The following is a 23777-nucleotide window of genomic DNA, read 5'->3' on the forward strand; positions in this document are numbered from 1 at the left end:
CTCCGCAGCAGAGTGTGCACTGATATGAAACTTCCTGGTAGATTAAAACTGTGTGCCAGACTGATACTCGTACACACTGCTGTAGAGTGAAAATCTCATTCTGGAAACATCCCTCAGGCTGTGGCTATGCCATGTCTCCACAATATCCTTTCTTCCAGGAGTGCTAGTTCTGCAAGGTTCACAGAAGAGCTTCTGTGAAGTTTGTAAGGTAGGAGATGAGGTACTGGCAGAATTGAAGCTGTGAGGATGGGTCGTGAGTCGTGCTTGGGTAGCTCAGATGGTAGAGCACTTGCCCACGAAAGGCAAAGGTCCCGAGTTCGAGTCTCAGTCCAGCACACAGTTTTAATCTTCCAGGAAGTTTCAGACCAAGCTCTATCTACCTGAGAAAATAAAGGGAATGTTGCAACATTTTAAAGGTCATCTTGGCCTGAGAGTGTCAGGGATTTATAACATTCCTTGCAAGTGTGGCAGCAGTTACATAGGGCAGTCTATGCAGATTGTTGGTGATCATGGTGTTGAACATCAGTGTCACCTGGAGCACAGGAATATTGAAAAATCAGTGGTGGCTGAGCACAGCCTGTTAAATAAACACAAGATTATTTTATTACATATGAGAATTCTGGCCCATACTTCAAACTATTGGGACTCTGTGATTATAGAAGGATTGGAAATTAGACTGTGTGACAAAAACTTCAATAGAGACACTGGCTATGCATTTAGTAATGTGTGGCATCACCAAGTATGAACAAAATGTCTCCACCATCACAAGATCTTCCACTCTTTAACCTAATAGCCTGCACCATTTTGCTTACTCAGTTTGCTGTATGACTTGCTGTAACGTGGACATTTGTACTTACCGATATGAAACATATCGAGTCTTACAGTATTAAGTGTGTATTCCTTGCCCTACAACCCAACTGAAATCCCACAGTAGCATGCCAGCTAAGCTACTGGTCTTAATATCATATAGTAACTACAGTGTCCCTTCTAAAATAATATCTAACGGACAAAAACTGATTGAGAACATTTTCGCCCAGGAGGGCCATTGTAGTGGTGCATATCACATGAGGGTAACTGCCAAAACTGTGGCTAAGGCTTTTGTTTCTTCCTGGGTTTACCACTTCGGCTGCCCCATTACCGTCACCACCAACTAGGCCCCGCAGTTTGAATCAGCACTCTTCAGTCACCTCTGCCAGCTGTGTGGTATAAACAAACATCGCATGACTGCCTACCACTGCCAAGGAAACAGACTGGTAGAAAGGTGGCAGCGCACATTGAAGACAGCACTGCAGTGTCATGACAGCCTTTGGACCAAGGCCCTCCCATGGGTACTCCTCAGCCTATGGTCATCATACAAACCAGATAGCAAGGGCACCACAAGTGAGTCCATCTATGGTGAAAACCCTGTTCTCCCTGGGGAGCTGTTGCAACCTACCCCCCCTGACACTCCCAGCCCCGTTCTCAGCTTCATAAGCCAGATCCGAACGCATTTTGTAAACATTTCCCTCCATGACCCCCACCCTCTAGCCATACTCTCCTATGTGTCCCTGGTCTCCTATCCTGCATATATGTTTTTTCTCTGCAACTACACCATCTGTGTCACACTTGCCCCACCATATTCAGGTCCATAAGAGGTCATAAACTGCACTGCTAACACAATGGACATCAGGGTTAAAGGTTTGCAATATTTTACCTGTGATTTTGCAGAAGCCTGATAATGACAATCAGGAAATAAAACTATCAGAAAAGATGAGTTTACTATATCTACAAGAGTTACAGAAACAGTTTTAATGTATTGCTTTACCAGGAAGTCTATAATGCTATCAATTTCTTGGCATTATATTTTTCAATTGTTGCAATGTGAAAGATTTCATTTGTAGATGTGAGGAGAGGCATGAATGCACTTTAATTTGCTGTTTGTTGAGATTGCCTTTCTTATCACTGAGTATTAAAGTGTTTATGACAACTGCATGTGCACGTAAACCTGAAAATATTTTCAGTCTGTTGGGGACCAGTAACTTTCATGTTGTCATCTCCCTGTGGGATATTCCCCTTTTTTTGATATACTTTATTTGTCACTTAATTACTTCCCATACTGCTCAGTTTTTATTTGTCAGTTCATTTTTGCCAGACATATCTCTCTCTGATATATGTTTGTGTGTGTGTGTGTGTGTGTGTGTGTGTGTGTGCGCGCGCGCATGCGTGCGTGCATATATGTGTGTGTGTGCGTGTGCGTGTGTTTTTTGGAGTTGTGCCTGTCATTACTTATGTTTTGAAATAGAAAGCAATTTCAAAGTAATTGTTGAAAGTGCTAAAGATTTCCACCTGTTTGAGAAATATCTTCCTATATTTCTCCTCATAATAAGAAAATAAATGTTTCTGTAGTATACTAAATTTTTGAGAAAACTGAGTGTGCACAATTCAAAAGCTATAGTGTACTCAAAAAAATGAAATACAAGAAATAGAAAATGTTTTGGGACTACTAATGGGCCACAAACCTAACTGGAAACCCATTGCCTAGAATTAATGTTGCATCTTTATTCTGGTACATTTGCAGTATACATAATTATACTATAGTTGCTTTGATAAAAAAGAAATAGTTTTTTCTGCACATTTTTGATCACTAGTGAGTACAGATAACAGTTTTTTTTTTTTTTTTTTGGGGGGGGGGGTGTTGTTATTCAACTCATATGAGTGAAGTGTGTGGACAGCTTCTTAAAAACTGTAGCCAAAGAAAATGCTAACAGCTTGCTAAAAATACATAAGTAATATAACCAATAATATCTCAACATATCAAAATTTAATTTAATACTGTGTTAACATAAAAATAGAAAAAAAGAAAGTCTTCTCCCTTTCATTCTTATTTGGTATGTATTAATTTTCCATTTAAACATGAAATGATGTTTTAAATTAACATCTGCAGGCAATATAACAAGTTCAGTTCAAAGTTAAGATAAAAAGGAGATAAAAAAAATTGAAGAAAATTTTCAACAGTAAAGTGATCACTGTTTTGTATTTATGCATATTTTGTATTGATCTGCACTGCATTAAATAGTCCTTCACTGTCATACCTCTCTTTCAGAAAATTCAAGATTTCACCACAACTTTCAGAAAAGTTCACTTTATTTGAAGTTCTCTTCTCACTAAGGCCATGGATATCTGATTTCTTTCTTCTGACTGTGAGATGGAACTGACAATATGTATGATATAAGCCTAAGCAATTGCCAACTGGAGAGCCAGTTGTGATCCGCTGCTTAGAGAAATCTACCCAAATCTGATCTTCTGCCTTACTTTTATGAAGTCCAGTGTATGCATTCCACAAATCAAAGAATTCATTGTATAACTAATCTTCAACCAGGTTGAGATCCAGTGTGTTGGAAATTTTTAAAACATATTGCCATCACAGGTGAAAATCTTCTTGTTCTTTAAAGCAAAAAACCTGTAAGCAGACTGAAAACATTCTTCACAGAAAATTTATAGTTTTGGGATGAATAATGAATGCAATGTGATAATAATGATTGTGTATTATTTTCAAAATTCAACTTCTGTGATTTAGGCATTTTATCTAGGATTCCATGAACTATCTTTCCTAAGAATTTATTGTGTTTCCTGCTGTCTAGTTTACTCTTAAGTTCCCTTATTCTTGTGATCAACTCAACAGAAATAATTGAGCTGTTTTCCAGTTTTCTAACAACAGTTCCAAACAGGAGCAAAATATAATGCAGAAAATCTATCAAGCATTCACAAAGAGAATGTTCTGATTCTTCAGCATCATGCTCCCCCATCTTATGTCAATAACAGCCAAATCAATCTTGAATAATCTTCCTTATGCTTTGAAATAAAATATGACTTGATGGCAAGCCAGTTCCCCCAGTTTCATGAAGTAGTGAGCCATCTTGTACAGATGTAGCACAATATTTCCTTAAACTCTGCCTCTACAAACTGTGAAAATCCTCTCAGTGGCTGAAAATGTTATGCAGAGGAACCAAATTCACTACAGAGATCCAATGTCTCTGTATCATAATAAAATCTTTTAAGACCATGTTTTACAGTGTTATTTACCAGCATAAAAATGCTCCTTATGGAGCAGAAAAAGGGGAATATGCTTCTGCTTAAAAACTTCTGACTGAAAAGTGGTGTACCAGTTGCCTGATTCTACCTTCGTCAGCACCTTTATAAAATTTCACAAACGTTTTGGCATGCAAACATATCCACACTCTTTTTAACATGCAACTAACTTCTCACTCCCACAAGCTCCCCTAACTCAACCCCAGTAGTCCATCACCGTAAGTTACTCATAACCATCCACTCCCACTTGCCCAGTCTCACTCACTCATTCAGCCCAACTGCTGTGGCGGGGAAAAGAAGGTGAAGATGCTCCTACAGGATCATAAAGAAAGGTGAATATTCTCTATTTAAAAGACTCTGACTGCAAAGTGGGATACCAGCTGCATCATTCTACTTTCCTCAGAACCTTTAAAATTTTTTCCAAAACTTTTTCCATGCAAACGTTCACTTTTTTTATGGTGACAGAGAAGGAGGTGGTGGCAGTGGGAAAGTGATGGAAAAGTAATAAATGCCAAAATTTTTGGGAAAATTTAAGGTTCTGAGGAAGGTAGAATGAGGCAGCTGGTATCCCACTTTTCAGTCAGTCTTTTAAATAGAGATTCCCCCCCCCCCCCCCCCCCCCAGGTGAAATTGAAATTATGCAAAATTAATTTTATAACTCAGACTGGATTTTCCATGCACAAAAATTTTGCATCTGCTTCAGTACTACAGCATAGGGTTTCCAGATGACACTATATTTTTGCCCCACTTCATAAACTACATTTTTTGATCACACAAAATTTTATGTGTGTATTTTATATGTTGAAGTAGAGTAACTTTGAGCTTTGTATGTCAGAAATGGATAAAGGTATCAAGAACATTGTCAAGGTTGTTCAAGATCAGTATCTTAGGAATATATCATAAAAATTACACATATTTGCCATGCATTGCTGTCATGGAATCTGTGGTTCAGTTCTGGTACTGTAAAACCATTTTGTTGGGGTATTTCCCAATAATGGATAAAGATATTTGAAAATGGGCCCCCAGGTTTGGGTGCCGTTTGCTCCATTTGCCTAAGCAGGAGGAAGTGTGTACTAGTCATACTTTGACCTTGTACTGTAGGAGACTGACACTAAGATGAATCTTCTTTTAGTCATACAAATGGTTACTAGCCCAAGGACTATCCAAAACACTTGACCCCACCAATAGAACGTGAAATAGGAGCCCGAGGAACATCACATTTTTATGGGTAGCATTTTGGAACATATCAGGTAGTGGATGTTGTTGCATGATTATTGGTACCACAACAGTTGCAGTCAGCTCTCAAAAGGTTGGATTTTTGTTTTTCAGTAAGACAAAAACTGAATTTTTTGCCATAGTTCACTGGAGCATTGTGAGCGCTATATTCACTTATCTTGATTCAGATGAAAGGCTTTAGATTTCGTAATGATCTTTATGGCATGGAAAATTTCTTTGTGGGTTTCTTCAGAGTATTCATAAAAATCTAGCACTCTCTGATGTATCCTGTGACTGACATACAATGTAGGCTTTCAGAGCCAGTATTGTTTTCACTTAAAACTTCCAGGCTGATAGGCCATGGTCGGTGTATAAAACTCTCCCCTGACATTTCATCTCCAACTGAGGGAGATATCCTCTGAGGTAAAGCAGTAAAACAGTTTGCCACTTTACCTCAGAGTATGTCTCCCGCAGTAGGAGATGATATGTCAGGGGAGAGACTTATGCAATGACCACAGCCTATTGGCATATAAGTGCATAATGAAAAGTTTTTATATTTCCTCAGTTTGAAGCAATTGAAGACACAGAAAAATAAAAGGATTTATGAAGCTTGCCTGTGACTACATCTTGCCTGTATTGGCTGTGCACTTTTTCTGACATAGCCGTTGACTTAGTTCTTCCACACAAATTTATATATGCAATGTTACTGTCTGGAAACAAGGAATGATGCAATTTCATTTGGCAATCCAGTGACTTGTAGCTAAGGCCATGTCTTACACATTGATAAATAGTTGTTATTTCAGCACTCATAGCTTCTTAAGATGTATGCTTCTTCACAAAGAAAGTTGTAATTGTTCTCTTTTTATAACACTGCTGTTGTGCCAGAATGTGTTTTTGTGTCTTCTGATGATGCACTATAGCTTTTCTATCTTCAAATTTTATTGAACATATGGCAGGTAAGTTACAAACTTCATAACAAAGTAATTTCTTTTATCAACTATGTGGAAAAATCATTGTTTTCAAACCAGTCTTTGTTGAAAGGCATAAATCTTTTAACTTTCTTCTTCACAACAGATAAACTTGAGGAACTATCTTCATCACTAGAGGGAGGACAAAACATCCCTAATTTAACAAGCAAGTATGTATTTTGGATCATGTATAGACATTGAGGGAAGAATTTCACAAATCATTCCTTCTCTCCATTTGCATGATTCACAAATTCTGTAGAAGGCAGGATAAAAGTGTGTCCTGAGTCCCTTTACCTGGGATCCTGGACAGTACTATAAACTCCACGACAATCCCACCAAAAACTGAATGGATGGCAACCCCATATAGAAAATTCAGCAGAGACCTCTTCAAAAAAGCATGGTATTTGAGAAGCACTTCATGATATACATATTCATTAACTTCATTTATCATTACCAACTTTTTTCCACTAAAAAAAAGCTTGAATATACTGCTAGGACAATAACAGCTTCTATAAGGACATCAAGTGATTAACATTAATGTAGAAAGAGTGAGGTGTATTTAACAATCTTTCAGAGCCTTGGAAATGTGTTTTTGGTACTATAATATTTTCGAGTTGGAGGTTATATGAAATTACTTTCTGTAGATCATTTCATTTACACTGTTGAGTAATATATTCAAAGAAACTTTTAATATTCATATTTTAGGTTATTTTACTATCAATATTAGCACTTCAATATAATAACCTTGTGTAACATTGCATCATTTCATTGTATGGCAATTAAGTAAAATGTAAATTTTGACTTAGTCCCACATCCTAGACACAGCTCTCCATAGGATTACAGAATGCCACCGAATGTAATGAGAGCTCCACAGCAGTTGCAATGTTCCAGCAATGACCCACCACTGTCAATGTTAATGTATAGGCTGTTATGGCTGAAGATCTTTTTCATGCTGTTCTCATATTCCACAGTATACTATCACTAATAACTTCATACAAGCCTCATCTGCACATCAGTTCCTCAGATGTGTCACTTTTGTTAAAGAAAATATGTCAGAATGGTGTGGAAAACCTATTTCCTGAAACCTGATCATTGTGCCCTGTTTGAATTCACTTGCATGCTAAAATGATGCCCTTTGATGCTGACAAAGCATACTGGCACTTCCTTTCAAGTTTCCCTTATGTCTGATAGCTCTTTACTGGATGAGCTTAGTGTAACACTAATTTTTCCAGCCACAAAAGTCAGCAACTTACTAACTTACTGGATATACAGGTATGTCAACACTCTCCAGTCTTAACTCCTTAATGCTTAGAACTTGTAAATTTATCTTAAATGTTAATATAATAAATTACATTGATATATCAGTTTTAATGAAAAAATGAAATCATCATTTCATAATTAAATTAATGATATTTGTCAGGATAATAGTTGTTGATGTTGGCTTTATTCTTTGTGCTACCTGTATATGAGAGTCATTGCTTCAAGGCTTCTTTTAAATTGTGATGAATTCTTTTGGTATTTGATTTCAGAATTGCCCACAGTTTTTCCCAATAGTGATATTTAAATCTAACACAGTTATGAGTGGAACTGATATGATAATACTGGAAAACAGTTTATTGTATCAATAATTCATAGTTGACACATTCATATAGAAACCATTCACATTCAGCCAATAATGAAAGTCAACAGCAATCTAGCTTATATTATTAATTATGATCAGGTACAAAATATGCTTCACTGCACTTAAAACTGTATCAATCATTCTGTCAACAGAATGAAATATTAATGTTGAGCCAAGGGCACCCATATCCCCTTAGCTCTTATAGAAAGGAAAAAAATATAGTGTAGTCAGGTATTCTTCTTTCATGAAAAGATTTAAAAGTTGATATTATGTAAGTTTTTAACAAGATTAGAATTGGAACTTTTTATGGCTACTTACAAGTTTTCTTCCAAAATATTAAGAATACTCCATACTCCCAGGTCTAGTGCCCCCCAACACCCCACAAACTACCATATGGGCACCTTTGCATTGAACATTCACAGTGAGAATGCTTCAACACTTAGTATACAGTTTGTACATCTGTATAACCTGTAAATCATAGCTTTACACAATATATGTGCAGCAGGATATGTTGAAGGAATAGTGGAATACTTCTGCAATTATGATACTGGATGAATAAATTCTGGGTATTTGCTGACCATCAGTCACACTGCCTCAAGACAGATACGCAGTTTATAACTATAATACTTGACTTATTGTGTTAAGATTTTGATGTAAGACTTCACATCTTAATGGATACATTATTACAACATTTTAAATTTTTAAATTCAGTCATTAATTTCACTGTACAACAATGAAAATGAAAATGTAAATTGAATGAAAATAGCCAATTCCTATCAGTTCTAATGTACTGATCACAAATATCACAAAGACAATTTCAAAATTAGCTCTAGTTTTCATTTTACACTGTTTTATTATGGTGAGATAACAGACTTTTATGTTAAGTTTAAAATCAAATATTATAATGGTTTGTCAGAGTCATAGTAACTAGCAACAATGGATTATATTATTGTCCCTGGACTTACTAGTGCGCAATATTTTGGATATAAACATTTTGATACCAGTTTTAGTGATCTTTTTGTCTCCCTCCTCTTCAACTTCAGTTTGTTTCCAGATTAACTACCAGTTGTTCAAGCTGACTGCTATTGAAGTGAACAAAAATGCCACAAGTTTGTGTTAACAGTGCCGACACATTTTGTTATGTGTGTGGAGAAGTGACATTTGCCTCACAAAAACTGCAAATAACTCCATTAATTAAAAAAGTTTACAGTTGTTATTTTGGGTCAAAAATAGCTGATCATGATAAATCCTGGGCTCCACATGTGATCTGCAACACTTGTGCCAGCAACCTCAGGAATTGGATGCATGGGAAAGGACGTTCAATGCCCTTTGCAGTGCCCATGATCTGGTGTGAGCCAACTAACCATGTCAGTGACTGCTACTTTTGTATGGTTCCTTCTATCAAGAAGGAAATATCTTAGAAGAAGAAGAAGAAGAAGAAGAAGAAGAAGAAGAAGAAGAAGTGGACAGTGATCCATCCTAACATTCCATCCGCCATACGCCCATTTCTGCATGGGAAAGGATTGCCAATTCCTGAACCACTGACAGAGTATAATATTACTTCTGATGGGGATTCTGAATTTCGTGAACCATGTACCTCACAAGATCCAGAGTTTCTTCCAAATATATCATCAACTGATGATCCACAAAAATTGTCTCAAAATTAGTTAAGTGATCTTATTAGAGATTTGGAGCTCTCTAAAGCTAAGGCTGAGATTTTAGCATCAAGATTGCAGCAACACAATTTTCTGGAAAGCAATGTAAATGTTTCATTCTACCACAGAAGAGAGAAACAATTCACTCCTTCTTTTAACATACAAGATAGTCTTGTGGCATGTGTAGACATAAATTGTCTAATGAAGGCTCTCAGAATTAATTACAACCCTGATGATTGGAGACTCTTTATTGATTTGTCAAAGTTCAGCTTAAAAGCAGTACTTTTACATATTGGTAATGAGGTTCCTTATATTCCAGTTGAGAATAGTGTGCATATGAAAGAGTCATACCAAAACATGAAAATTTTACTAGAAGTCATGACGTATAATGACTCTCAATGGCAGATCTGTGGTGACTTGAAAGTGGTTGCACTTCTATTAGGTATGAAGTTAGAGTATACTAAATATTACTGCTTTCTCTGAGAATGAGATAGCTGAGCTCATGCATCTCATTTCAGTAAACATGAATAGCCCACCAGAAAATCTGTTCAACCAGGCATAAAGAACATTAAGAGTGAACCTCTAGTAGACCCTAAAAAGATTCGGCTCTTGCCCCTGCACATCAAGTTGGGTCTCATGAAAAACTTTGTTAAGGGAGTGAACAAAGATGGTGACACATTTAAGTACTTAAGGCACAAATTTCCTTACTTAAGTGATGCCAAAGTAAAGGAGGGCATCTTTGTAGGCCCACAGATTCGAGAGATTTTTGGAGATCATACTTTTGATGGAATCATACAAGGTGATGAGAAGTGCACATGGGACTGTTTTAAGACAGTCTGCTTACAGTTCTTAGGGAACATACGGGCAGTAAATTACAAGGAGATTGTAGATAACATATTGTCCTCTTATGAAAAGCTTGGCTGCAACATGTCGTTGAAAATGCATTTCTTACATAGCCATCTTGACTTCTGCCCCAAAGATTGTGATGCAGTAAGTGATGAACATGGGTAGCAATTTCATCAAGATATTGCCACATTTGAAAAGAGGTATGCCAGAAAGAGGAGCCGTACTATTTTAGCAGATTACTGCTGGACTGTCATAAGTGATGTTCCCTAGTATGTGTATAAACGTCAAGCCAAGTGAAAATGGTCATCTTCTGACTTTATCTCTGAACAAAATATGTAATTGTATATACTGTACATATGGACATTTACCATTTGTAATCCTTTATATACATTTGTGACCAGTTAATTTATATATTTTCTTTTGTGCTTTACATAGTTCTGGTATAAAGTAGACTTACAAAGTATTTTCATTCATTTAATATTATCTTCATTTTTATAAATATTTTACTTTTGTACTTCCAGAATGACACTGAAATTTCTCAATGCATAACACATAACATAATTCAAGTAATTATTCACTTAAAATTTGTTATGCTGAATCTTGTAACATGAATGCATATTTAGTTAATGAGTTATTTATACAAAAATGGAGATTACTATTTAAAAAACTAGAGATAAATATTTATGAAGATGATGATTTTGTATCATTTTATACTGAAATAAACATAACTAACTCAAAATCATGCAATTTATACACTTTCACTTCAAATTTGTTGTTTAGTGTTATGTGAAATATTGAAAATCAAATTTCCATTGCCTCTGGAAGCTGTTAGATAGGCAGTCTTATATTGGTGCTGGGTTCCAAGATAATCACTTTGTTATATAGATAGGTATTTCAATTTGTCATCTTTGGACTGAGACATTGTATTTAGAGTGGGAGGTAGTGACAAAGATTTATGTAGCATTGTATAAATTATCGCTTTTGAAAATTGTATCAGACAGGCATTTAGACTATATTTTGTGTGAGAAGATTATTAGACCTGCTGGAAACAAATTGATCCAATGTTTTATATCAGGGTGCCTACAAGTAGAGAAATCATCAACTGCGAACTATTATAGCACGACTGACCACTGATGTTAGATGAAAGTTAGTAAATATAGGGAGACATCTCTGGTTAAGAAATGCAACAGGAAATTTACTATAAACTACCAGAGCAGTCAGCAGTGATCATTTAGCTCTAGGACTGAGAAAGCTGAGGATATACAGCACAATATAGAAGTATTGTATGCCACAAACTACACAATTTATGTAATGTGAGATTGTGTAAGTCTTAACTGTCTCACCATGATTCAATAATTATTTCAGAAAGTCATTATGAAAGTAAGGAAATTTTCTTGAGACATTTAAATGAAGTCAGATCTTTGTTGTCAAATAAATATGCAAATAACATCAAAGTAAATATATGGATAGCTATGCAAGAACAGCTCAATGATTTTAAGAACACTGTCTTATTTGCTGAGTTGTTGCAATATTCTTACTCATTTAGTCCTATATAGAATCAGCCAGTGAATCAAAATCATCATCATTTCTTCACAAAAGAAAATTACAACATGATTCCTACTCTTGATCATTGCACAGATGCAGAATCAGTCATTATTACTGTGTGTACAGGGGTACTGCTTAGGTAACCCTCTGCATCCAACCGAGTAACAAATTACTGTGGAAAGTATTGGAAAAGGTGGGGAAGGGGGGGGGGGGGTGGAGGGGGGAGGAATTTTCATACATTGAACTATAATAGAGAAAAGTTTTAATTAAAGCCTTTTTTTCTAACATGTCGCAGGAGCAAAATAAAATAATGCAACAGAATCTTCAGTGGGAAGTTATTTCAATTTGTGATCATTACATTAATTGATTTTAACTGACGTTTGGAACCCTGTAAGCAATATACTGCTGCAATTCAAGCATTTTTGTTTTGTTTGACACTGAGTAACATTGAAATATTTCTGCAGTTTCCCATAAATCTAATTCAGTATTTCTGATTTTATGATTAGGTACCACAGTCAGCATTGTGGCACATTTGAGGCGAACAACAATTGTTACTGGGGAAAATAATGAGCAGCTATTAAGGGAATCATGCCCTTCTTGTGACACAATTAAAGATGTATCTAAAATCCATAATGATTCTATCCAGGTAAGATATGATATGTTACAACTAGATTAGATTACAAATGCATGTAATAAACTGAATTAATATATGAAAATAAGATTTCAGTTAAGATAATCTTGTTGATCCTGGAATAAATAGATATAAGAAAAGGAAAAAATGCTGTTCCATTCATTTAGAGACATCAAATGTGTGTATGACTTATACACTATGTGATCAAAAGTATCAAGACACCGTGCTGAAAATGACTTAGAAGTTTGTAGCGCCCTCCATCGCTAATGCTGGAATTCAATATGGTGTTGGCTCACCCTTAGCCTTGATGACAGCTTCCACTCTCGCAGGAATACATTCTATCAGGAGCTGGAAGGTTTCTTACGGAATGGCAGCCCATTCTCCACAAAGTGCTCCACTGAGTAGAGGTATCGATGTCATTCAGTGAGGCCTGGCATGAAGTCGCCATTCCAAAACAACCCAAAGGTGTTCTATAGGATTCAGATCAGGACTCCATGCAGGCCAGTCCATTACAGGGAAATTATTGACATGTAAGCACTCTGTCACAGGCTGTGCATTATGAACAGGTGCTCAATCGTGTTGAAAAATGCAATCGCCGTCCCCGAATTGCTATTCAACAGTGGGAAGCGAGAAGATGCTTAAAACATCAGTGTAGGCCTGTGCTGTGATACTGCCATGCAAAACAAGGGGTGAAAGCCCTCTCCATGAAAAACACAGCCACACCATAACACCACCGCCTCCGAATTTTACTGTTGGCACTACACACACTGGCAGATGACGTTCACTGGGCATTCGCCATACCCACACCCTACCATCTGATTGCCAAATTGTTTACTGTGATTCGTCACTCCACACAATGTTTTTCCAGTGTTCAATCACCCAATGTTTATGCTCCTCACACCACACGAGGTGTCATTTGGCATTTACCGGCATGATGTGTGGCTTGTAAGCAGCTGCTCGACCATGAAATCCAGTGAATGGTGGGCTCCATGTGGTTCCCAATTCGTGCAGTGACCGTAAACCATTGCTGCATATTTGGTAATTTCATGCATACAGATGAATTTATTTATGAAAATACAAAGTACAGTCACCAACAAACTTTACATATTCACATACTCCTTTACCTTTAACCCAAATGAATACAGACTCATTTACAGATATTTTTCTGTTATTACGAGTATACAAAGACAATGCAGAAGGCGACATATAAGCAGATTTACCAAAGTCTTTATTTGCTAGTTCTGCCATATGGTAGGTATGATAGGCAATAATGTCTCTATCAACAAAACTTTCAAGTCCAGGAACAGTAGGTACTCCTGAATCTCCACATACAATGGCTACAGTGAGCCAACCATTACCATGTGAGAATGTATTGCTAATGTCAATACTAAAATTAAGTCTACAGCCACAGAAAACACAAGGTCCGTCGACAAGTGCAGTAGCAGCAACACTCTTCACTGGTATGCGGTTCTTCTTGTCTCCAGATGTTGTGGCGAACTCGATGTTCTCGATAGTTTTATACACTGTCTGTTTAGAATGGCCACCTCCGATCCCTCATTCGCCCATTCTTTTTCCTCATACAGTTTCAGCCAACTTGACATCTCAAGTGGCTGCTACTAAATGTGGTACATCCTGTATAGAAATCTTATAGTTGTGGCACCTTGGTGCCCCTCTCAGCTTGCAGCCCCATGTTGCTGCTTGTTTCACTTGGGCCTAAAACCAGCACTATTTATTTGTAAACAAGATTGATATTAAGATGACATCCTCTTCAGAACAGTGAACATGCATTGACATACTTTGTAGTGTGCTGTTAGTTGAAAATGGGAGAATACCCAAAATAGTTACTGAATAGACATTATTACAGAAAATAATGATAACTGTCTGTTGAAAGAGCTGGTAAAATAAAGTTAGTAGGAACTCTCACACAATATTCTATGCTGATGACACAACTTTTATACATAAAAACTCTGATCTAGGTACACTGAAAACACTGACCGAAAATACCCTTGCTCAGTCCTCATTATGGGCAAAGCTAATGGCTTCTTACTAAATGAAAACAAAACCCAGACACTTTACTTTAGCCTCAACGAGATTCCTAGTGACCAAGAACTAGAAAATGTCAAATTTGTATGTGTTACTATTGACAATAAATTGACATGGGATCCACAAATTAAAAATATATTGGCTAGGATTTCAAGAATTATTTATCTAATTAGAAATTTAAAAAGACATGTTCCCAATGACTATATGAGATTAGCATATTTTGCCTTCTTCCAGAGCATCATTTCTTATGGAATCTTACTTGGGGTTGTAGCTGTTATGTAAATGATATTTTACTTTTACAGAAGAAAGTAATATGAATAATCACAGATTCTGATAAAACAGTACATTGTAAACCTCTGTTTATTAAATGGCAGTGTCTTACAGTAGTAAACTTATTCATCTGCAATGTTTTGTTGTGCATTAGAAACAATGTCTCTAATTTTGTGTTGAGAAGCGATATTCATAGCCACAATACTAGAAACAGAACATCTATAGATGTGCCATATAATAGATTATCAAAATCACAGAACTCCTACCTAGTTCTTGGACTAAGGATGTTTAATAGACTAAGTGCTGACTTTAAAGAACTGCCTGTAAATATTTTTAAAGCTAAATTATACGAGCTACTAGTGAACATTCCGTTTTACATCACTGATGAATTTTTTGAAGATGAAAATACTGCATTCTAATGTGTACCTATTTCATGTAAACCAATTTACATCAGTATTGTAGTTTATTTAGAAATATATGCTGTTGACTTTGTCTATTGCTGTAATCAGCTGAATGACAATAGAATTTTATTATTATTATTATTTCTTTCTTTTCTCAGACGATATGTCTGGTCAAAAATGGAAAGTGACGCAGACCTTGATCAAGCGTGACTTCCTTTTAACTGTACGGTATATGTTATATTGCATTTAGGAACTTTCGGGTAATTGAACATGTATCAATAATTATGGATTTCTGTAGTTGTATATATAAGTTTGGGTGTTGCTGTATTGCATTGATGTACTGGTGGATATTGTGTGGTATGACTCCTGTAGTTGATAGTATAATTGGTATAATATCAACTTTATCATGATGCCACATGTCCTTGACTTCCTCAGCCAGTTGGATGTATTTTTCAATTTTTTTCTCCTGTTTTCTTTTGTATATTTGTTGTATTGGATATGGATATTTCAATTAGTTGTGTTAATTTCTTCTTTTTATTGGTGAGTATGATGTCAGGTTTGTTATGTGGTGTTGTGTTATCTGTTATAATGGTTCTGTTCCAGTATAATTTGTATTCATCATTCTCCAGTACATTTTGTGGTGCATACTTGTATGTGGGAAAGTGTTGTTTTCTAAGTTTATGTTGTAAGGCAAGCTGTTGATGTATTATTTTTGCTACATTGTCATGTCTTCTGGGGTATTCTGTATTTGCTAGTATTGTACATCTGCTTGTGATGTGATCTACTGTTTCTATTTGTTGTTTGCAAAGTCTGCATTTATCTGTTGTGGTATTGGGATCTTTAATAATTTGCTTTCTGTAATATCTGGTGTTTATTGTTTGATCCTGTATTGCAATCATGAATCCTTCCATCTCACTGTATATATTGCCTTTTCTTAGCCATGTGTTGGATGCGTCTTGATCGATGTGTGGCTGTGTTAGATGATATGGGTGCTTGCCATGTAGTGTTTTCTTTTTCCAATTTACTTTCTTCGTATCTGTTGATGTTATGTGATCTAAAGGGTTGTAGAAATGGTTATGAAATTGCAGTGGTGTAGCCGATGTATTTATATGAGTGATTGCTTTGTGTATTTTGCTAGTTTCTGCTCGTTCTAGAAAGAATTTTCTTAAATTGTCCACCTGTCCATAATGTAGGTTTTTTTATATCGATAAATCCCCTTCCTCCTTCCTTTCTGCTTAATGTGAATCTTTCTGTTGCCGAATGTATGTGATGTATTCTATATTTGTGGCATTGTGATCATGTAAGTGTATTGAGTGCTTCTAGGTCTGTGTTACTCCATTTCACTACTCCAAATGAGCAGGTCAATATTGGTATAGCATAAGTATTTATAGCTTTTGTCTTGTTTCTTGCTGTCAATTCTGTTTTCAGTATTTTTGTTAGTCTTTGTCTATATTTTTCTTTTAGTTCTTCTTTAATATTTGTATTATCTATTCCTATTTTTTGTCTGTATCCTAGATATTTATAGGCATCCATTTTTTCCATCGCTTCTATGCAGTCGCTGTGGTTATCCAATATGTAATCTTGCTGTTTAGTGTGTTTTCCCTTGACTATGCTATTTTTCTTACATTTGTCTGTTCCAAAAGCCATATTTATATCATTGCTGAATACTTCTGTTATCTTTAGTAATTGGTTGAGTTGTTGATTTGTTGCTGCCAGTAGTTTTAGATCATCCATGTATAACAAATGTGTGATTTTTTGTGGGTATGTTCCAGTAATATTGTATCCATAATTTGTATTATTTAGCATGTTGGATAGTGGGTTCAGAGCAAGGCAGAACCAGAAAGGACTTAATGAGTCTCCTTGGTATATTTCGCGCTTAATCTGTATTGGCTGTGATGTGATATTATTTGAATTTGTTTGGATATTAAGTGTGGTTTTCCAATTTTTCATTACTATGTTTAGGAACTGTATCAATTTAGGATCTACTTTGAATATTTCCAATATTTGTAGTAACCATGAGTGGGGTACGCTATCAAAAGCTTTTTGGTAATCAATGTATGCATAGTGTAGCAACCTTTGTTTAGTTTTAGCTTGATATGTCACCTCTGCATCTACTATCAGCTGCTCTTTACATCCTCATGCTCCTTTGCAACAGCCTTTTTGTTCTTCATTTATAATTTTGTTCTGTGTTGTATGTGTCACTAATTTCTGTGTAATGACTGAAGTTAATATTTTGTATACTGTTGGTAGGCATGTTATGGGGTGATATTTAGCTGGGTTTGCTGTGTCTGCTTGATCTTTAGGTTTCAGATAAGTTATTCCTTGTGTAAGTGTATCAGAGAATGTGTATGGGTCTGAAATGTAACTGTTAAATAATTTAGTTAGATTTGAATGTGTTGAGATGAACTTCTTTAGCCAGAAATTTGCTATTTTATCTTTTTCATGGGCTTTCCAATTGTGAGTAGAATTAATTGCTTGGGTGACTTCATGTTGCAAAATTATCACTTCAGGCATTTGTGGTATCATTTTGTATGTGTCTGTTTCTGCTTGTATCCACCATGCATGCCTGTTATGTTGTACTGGGTTTGACCATATGTTGCTCCAGAAGTGTTCCATGTCTGTTATGTTTGGTGGATTGTCTATTTTAATGTGTGTGTTATCTACTGTCTGATAAAATTTCTTTTGGTTTGTGTTGAATGTTCTGTTTTGTTTCCTTCTATTTTCACTTTTTTTGTATATTCTAAGTCGTTTGGCCAATGCTTGTAATTTCTGCTTCTTTTCATCTAATTGCTCTATCACTTCTTGTTGTGAGATTTTACCTAACCTTTTTTGTTTTTTTTCTGACATTTCATTTCTTATAAACTGTGTTAGCTGTCCGATGGCTTTTCTCAGTTTTTCTATTCTGATCTGTAGCCTGTGTTGCCATGCTGGTTTTGTGGGTTTCTTCTGTGTGTTGGTTGGTTCTGATCTCTGCCTAGTGTGTATATTTAGTGTAGTGAGTGCTCCTATATAAACCAGTAGTTGTAACTCTTCCATAGTTGTGTTTTCATTTATTTTGTTGTGTATGATTGTGTTGATAGTTTTTATTGTTGTTTCGACTTGTGGGTTATTTGGTGGTCTATGCAAGAATAGTCTTATGTCTGTATTTGTGTCTTTGTATTCTATATATGTCAGCTGAAATTTTTCTTCTATATCTAAATTGTGTGTCACTTCGTGTTCTATTTGTGCTTGTTCTGGTGGTTGTCTTAAGATTTCGTTTTCCTCTGATTGTTTAATTGATACGTGTTCTTCTTTGTTTGTTTGCTCTGGGATGTTTGAGTCCATTACTGTATTTTCTACTTCTGATTGCACATTATTTTGTTCCAGTATTTGTTGTACTTGTTGTTTGATGTTTTCTGATTCTGACTGGGGTATCCTGTTATTTTTGATTATTACACGGATCTGATCAGCTAGTCATTGTTCTGTTAAAAATTTTAATTCTGGGTATCTGGTAATAAATTTTGTGTATACTTGCAATCTGTATCCAGTTGTGTTGGTTCCTAGGTGTATTGCTTGGTAATAACAGAACATGAGGTGTCGATTAACTTCATCTGACCATCTCACCCTCTGTCTTTGTTTTCCTTCTAGGGTGGTTGCAGGAAGCATATCCTGCAAAACACCTCTATTTTGATGTAAATCATTTTCCAATGGCTAGCAGTGTCGTTACCATTGTGGGCGGGCATAGGGTTCAAGCGCCGTCCCCGACCATGACAGCGCTTGTCCGAGGCTTCTTCAGTTCTGTCCTGAACCAACTAATCACACTAAAAGGGGGGTTAGCCCTATTAGTGGTTTGTTCTTTTCGTCGCCTTTTACGACTGGCAGAACATACCAGAGGCTTATTCTTTTCCCGGATGTAGATGTAGATGTAGAGGCAGGGGACCCATAAAAGTATTTGATAACCATGATTTATCCATCTTTAACACTTGTTTTCACCCAAATTATTTCACATTCAGAATCTGTACTACTCTCACTACATGTTACCATATTTTCATGGCAAAAACACATCTTCACCATCAGCATTCAACCTATCTTTGTGATATACAGGATGGTTATAGTTAAAGTTCCAGTTTCAAAATTCTGTAGGGGGAAAGTGATGCTCAGAATGACATCAATTCGACAAAAATTTTCCCACTTGATGGTGCTATTAGTGTCATAATATAAATGAGTTCAGCTGCAAATTACAGATGAATAGCAACATGATGGCTATAGTGTGAGTTACACATTAAACCAACCATAGTGCGCAGTGTGCATGACTCCACAAATTTGGCATCCATTATTTTTATTATTATTATCAACGCATTATGAATGTGACCCTTGAAACATTCTGATCTGTTATGGAACATTCTGTTTCTCAGTTTCAGTTTGTGGCAGGAAGTGGTGGACAACAATTAAAAAAACCAATTTCATTGCTGCTCTTTAAGTGGCTTTTGATCTCAGAACAGTTAAAAACCAATTTCATTGTTAATTTTTATGTGGTTTATTGCCTCAAACCAGTTAAAAACTGCTTTTTTTCCATCCTAGGTAGTATGACCTTGCCATGGAGAATGGGCTTACCTAACTAACAGTGCCACAACTGTTAAATGCCAAATTTGTGAAGTCATGCACACTGCACACTATGGTTGGTTTAATGTGTAACTCACACTATAGCCATCATGTTGCTATTCATCTGTAATTTGCAGCTGAACTCATTTATATTATGACACCAATAGCACCATCAAGTACGAAAATTTTTGTCGAATTGATGTCATTCTGAGCATCACTTTCCCCCTACAGAATTTTGAAACTGGAACTTTAACTATAACCATCCTGTATATCACAAAGATAGGTTGAATGCTGACGGTGAGGATGTGTTTTTGCCATGAAAATATGGTAACATGTAGCGAGAGTAGTACAGATTCTGAATGTGAAATAATTTGGGTGAAAACAAGTGTTAAAGATGGATAAACCATGGTTATCAAATACTTTTATGGGTCCCCTGCCTCTACATCTACATCTACATCTACATCTACATCCATATTCCGCAAGCCATCTGACGGTGTGTGGCGGAGGGTACCCTGAGTACCTCTATCGGTTCTCCCTTCTATTGCAGTCTTGTATTGTTCGTGGAAAGAAGGATTGTCGGTATGCTTCTGTGGGGGCTCTAATCTCTCTGATTTTATCCTCATGGTCTCTTCGCGAGATATACGTAGGAGAGAGCAATATACTGCTTGACTCTTTGGTGAAGGTATGGTCTCGAAACTTTAACAAAAGCCCGTACTGAGCTACTGAGCATCTCCCCTGCAGAGTCTTCCACTGGAGTTTATCTATCATCTCCGTAATGCTTTGGCAATTACTAAATGATCCTGTAACGAAGCGCGCTGCTCTCCGTTGGATCCTCTCTATCTCTTCTATCAACCCTACCTGGTACGGATCCCACACAGCTGAGCAGTATTCAAGCAGTGGGCAAACAAGTGTACTGTAACATACTTCATTTGTTTTTGGATTGCATTTCCTTAGGATTCTTCCAATGAATCTCACCCTGGCATCTGCTTTACCGACGATCAACTTTATATGATCATTCCATTTTAAATCACTCCTAATGCGTACTCCCAGATAATTTATGGAATTAACTGCTTCCAGTTGCTGACCTGCTATTTTGTAGCTAATTGATAAGGGATCTATCTTTCTATGTATGAATTGCCATTCCCTGCACCATGCGTCAATTCGCTGCAGATCCTCCTGCATTTCAGTACAATTTTCCATTGTTACAACCTCTCGATAACCACAGCATCACCTGCAAAAAGCCTCAGTGAACTTCTGATGTCATCCACAAGGTCATTTATCTCTAGAAGAGCGTAGCATTCCAAATGTTTGGAAAAGGGCACAGGTCATCCCCATTCTCAAGAAAGGACGTCGAACAGATTTGCAGAACTATAGACCTATATCTCTAACGTCGATCAGTTGTAGAATTTTGGAACACGTTTTACGTTTGAGTATAATGACTTTTCTGGAGACTAGAAATCTACTCTGTAGGAATCAGCATGGGTTCCGAAAAAGACGGTTGTATGAAACCCAGCTCGCGCTATTCGTCCATGAGACTCAGAGGGCCATAGACACGGGTTCACAGGTAGATACCGTGTTTCTTGACTTCCGCAAGGCATTCGATACAGTTCCCCACAGTCGTTTAATGAACAAAGTAAGAGCATATGGACTATCAGACCAATTGTGTGATTGGATTGGAGAGTTCCTAGATAACAGAACGCAGCATGTCATTCTCAATGGAGAGAAGTCTTCCGAAGTAAGAGTGATATCAGATGTACCGCAGGGGAGTGTCATAGGACTGTTGCTATTCACCATATACATAAATGACCTTGTGGATGACATTGGAAGTTCACTGAGGCTTTTTGCAGATGATGCTGTGGTGTATCAAGAGGTTGTAACAATGGAAAATTTTACTGAAATGCAGGAGGATCTGCAGCGAATTGACGCATGGTGCAGGGAATGGCAATTCAATCTCAATGTAGAAAGTGCAATGTGCTGCGAATACATAGAAAGATAGATCCCTTATCATTTAGCTACAAAATAGCAGGTCAGCAACTGGAAGCAGTTAATTCCATAAATTATCTGAGAGTATGCATTAGGAGTGATTGAAAATGGAATGATCTTATAAAGTTGATTGTCGGTTAAGCAGATGCCAGACTGAGATTATAATGACTAATCGGGAGAAGTAGTGGAGGGACATTTGAATGGAAGCTTGGAGACCATAACACATAAATACCTTGTAATAAATACAAGGTCGATATTTCAACTTACCAGCTATAAACTGCCAGACTCAATTGATTAGGGCCGGTAGTAGTGACAGGGAACCATGTGAAATTGCCTTATTCAAAAACTGCCTCAAGTAGTTAATCAGAAAACTGACTAGTGAAGGTAAGATCTTAGATCTGCTGGTGAGAAACAGACCTGAACTTTTCAACCCAGTTAGCACAGAACATGGAATTGGTGATTTTTATGGCCAGTACAGCACCACTGATTACAGCCATAAACAGGAATACAAAGAAAGGCATGAGGACCTATCTGCTTAGGTAGGGTGACAAGAAACAGATTTCAGATTATCCAAGTCATCAGCACAAAAATTTCATCTTCAGCAGTAACAAAATTGGTTATCAATTGACAAAGTCCAAGAGCATTGTGCAATACACTTTAGATACATATGTGGAGAGCAAAGTTGTGAGGGATAGAAAAGATCCATTGTAGTTTGCTAGCCATATTAGAAAGCTGCTACAAAAGCACAGAGAGTTCACTGCAGATTTAAGCATGGTAACGGCCTGACAGACAAACAAAAACCAAATAAACCCAAATTTTCCATAAGGAGGGTCATGCCTCAAGTGTTCCATGAATTTGAAAGTAATATTATATCTACTGACTTGGCAGAAAATCATAAGGAGTTTTAGTCAGATGTTATATCATTAAATGGATTTATGCCATCTGTCCAGACATTGTTACCATAATGGCATTGAAATGGTGTATGACACACAAAATCCCAAAATACTAAATGTCTTTTAGAAAAACTGTTTCACAGAGGAAGATTATACTGTAGTGCCTTCTTTACATTGTCATATTAATGAGAGAATGGTTGTTAGCAAAATAAGTGAACTTGGGATAGAAGAGCAACTGAAATCGCTCAAGAGAGCAAAGGCCACTCAATCTGACAGGAGACAACTGTGATAGTACAGAGAGTATGCAAAAAGATGATTAATTGAAGAGATGCACGAAACTGTAGGCCTGTATCTCTGCTGTCTGTGTGTTGTAGAATTTTGGAACTTGTTTTATGCTAATGTATTATGATATTTCCAGAGACCAAAAATCTCCTATGTAGGGATCAATATAGGTTCCAAAAACAACAATCATGTGAAACCTAGCTCGCTCTGTTCATCCATGAGACAGTGAGAGCGGTAGAACCCAGCACACAGGTAGATGCTGTGTTCCTTTACTTCTATTAAGGCATTCAGTACAGTTACCCATTGCTACCACATGAATGTGTGAAATATCAGACTGTGTGATTGGACTGAAAAGTTTATAGCAGACAGAATGCAGCATGTCACTCTCAATGGAAAGAAGTCTTCAGATGTAAAAGTAACTGTGGGTGTACCCCAAGGAAGTGTTACAGGTCCACTACTTTTCACAATGTATATAAATGAGAGAGTAGACATCATCAGAAGTTCCATGAGGCTTTTTGTGAGTGATGCTGTTGCAAACAGAGAAGGGGTAATGCTAGAAAATTGTAGCAAAATGCAGAAATACTTCCAGAGGCTCAACGCTTGCTGGACTGAATGGCAATTGACCCTGAACATAAACAAATGCAATGTATTACATATACATTAGTAGAAAGACCCATTATTGTATGATTATAAGATTGCAGAACAATCACTGGAAACAGTTACTTCAGTTACTTCCATAAAATATGTAGGAGTGTGCATGCAGAGGATTTAAAGT

The 23777-nt window shown here is 36.7% G+C and overlaps 1 protein-coding gene across 2 annotated transcripts in view; it reads left to right on the forward strand.

Moving 5' to 3' along the window:
- Positions 1–23777, forward strand: part of LOC126248043 (uncharacterized) — a 706800-nt gene that overhangs the window by 480230 nt on the left and 202793 nt on the right. For both annotated transcript variants that reach the window (XM_049948671.1, XM_049948672.1), the window contains exon 15: positions 12425–12564. In XM_049948671.1, the coding sequence (XP_049804628.1) occupies positions 12425–12564 (140 nt within the window). The remainder of the gene's footprint in view (positions 1–12424; positions 12565–23777) is intronic.

The sequence above is a fragment of the Schistocerca nitens genome, chromosome 3 (genome assembly GCF_023898315.1).
Source record: "Schistocerca nitens isolate TAMUIC-IGC-003100 chromosome 3, iqSchNite1.1, whole genome shotgun sequence".
In the NCBI taxonomy this organism is placed as follows: Eukaryota; Metazoa; Arthropoda; class Insecta; order Orthoptera; family Acrididae; genus Schistocerca; species Schistocerca nitens.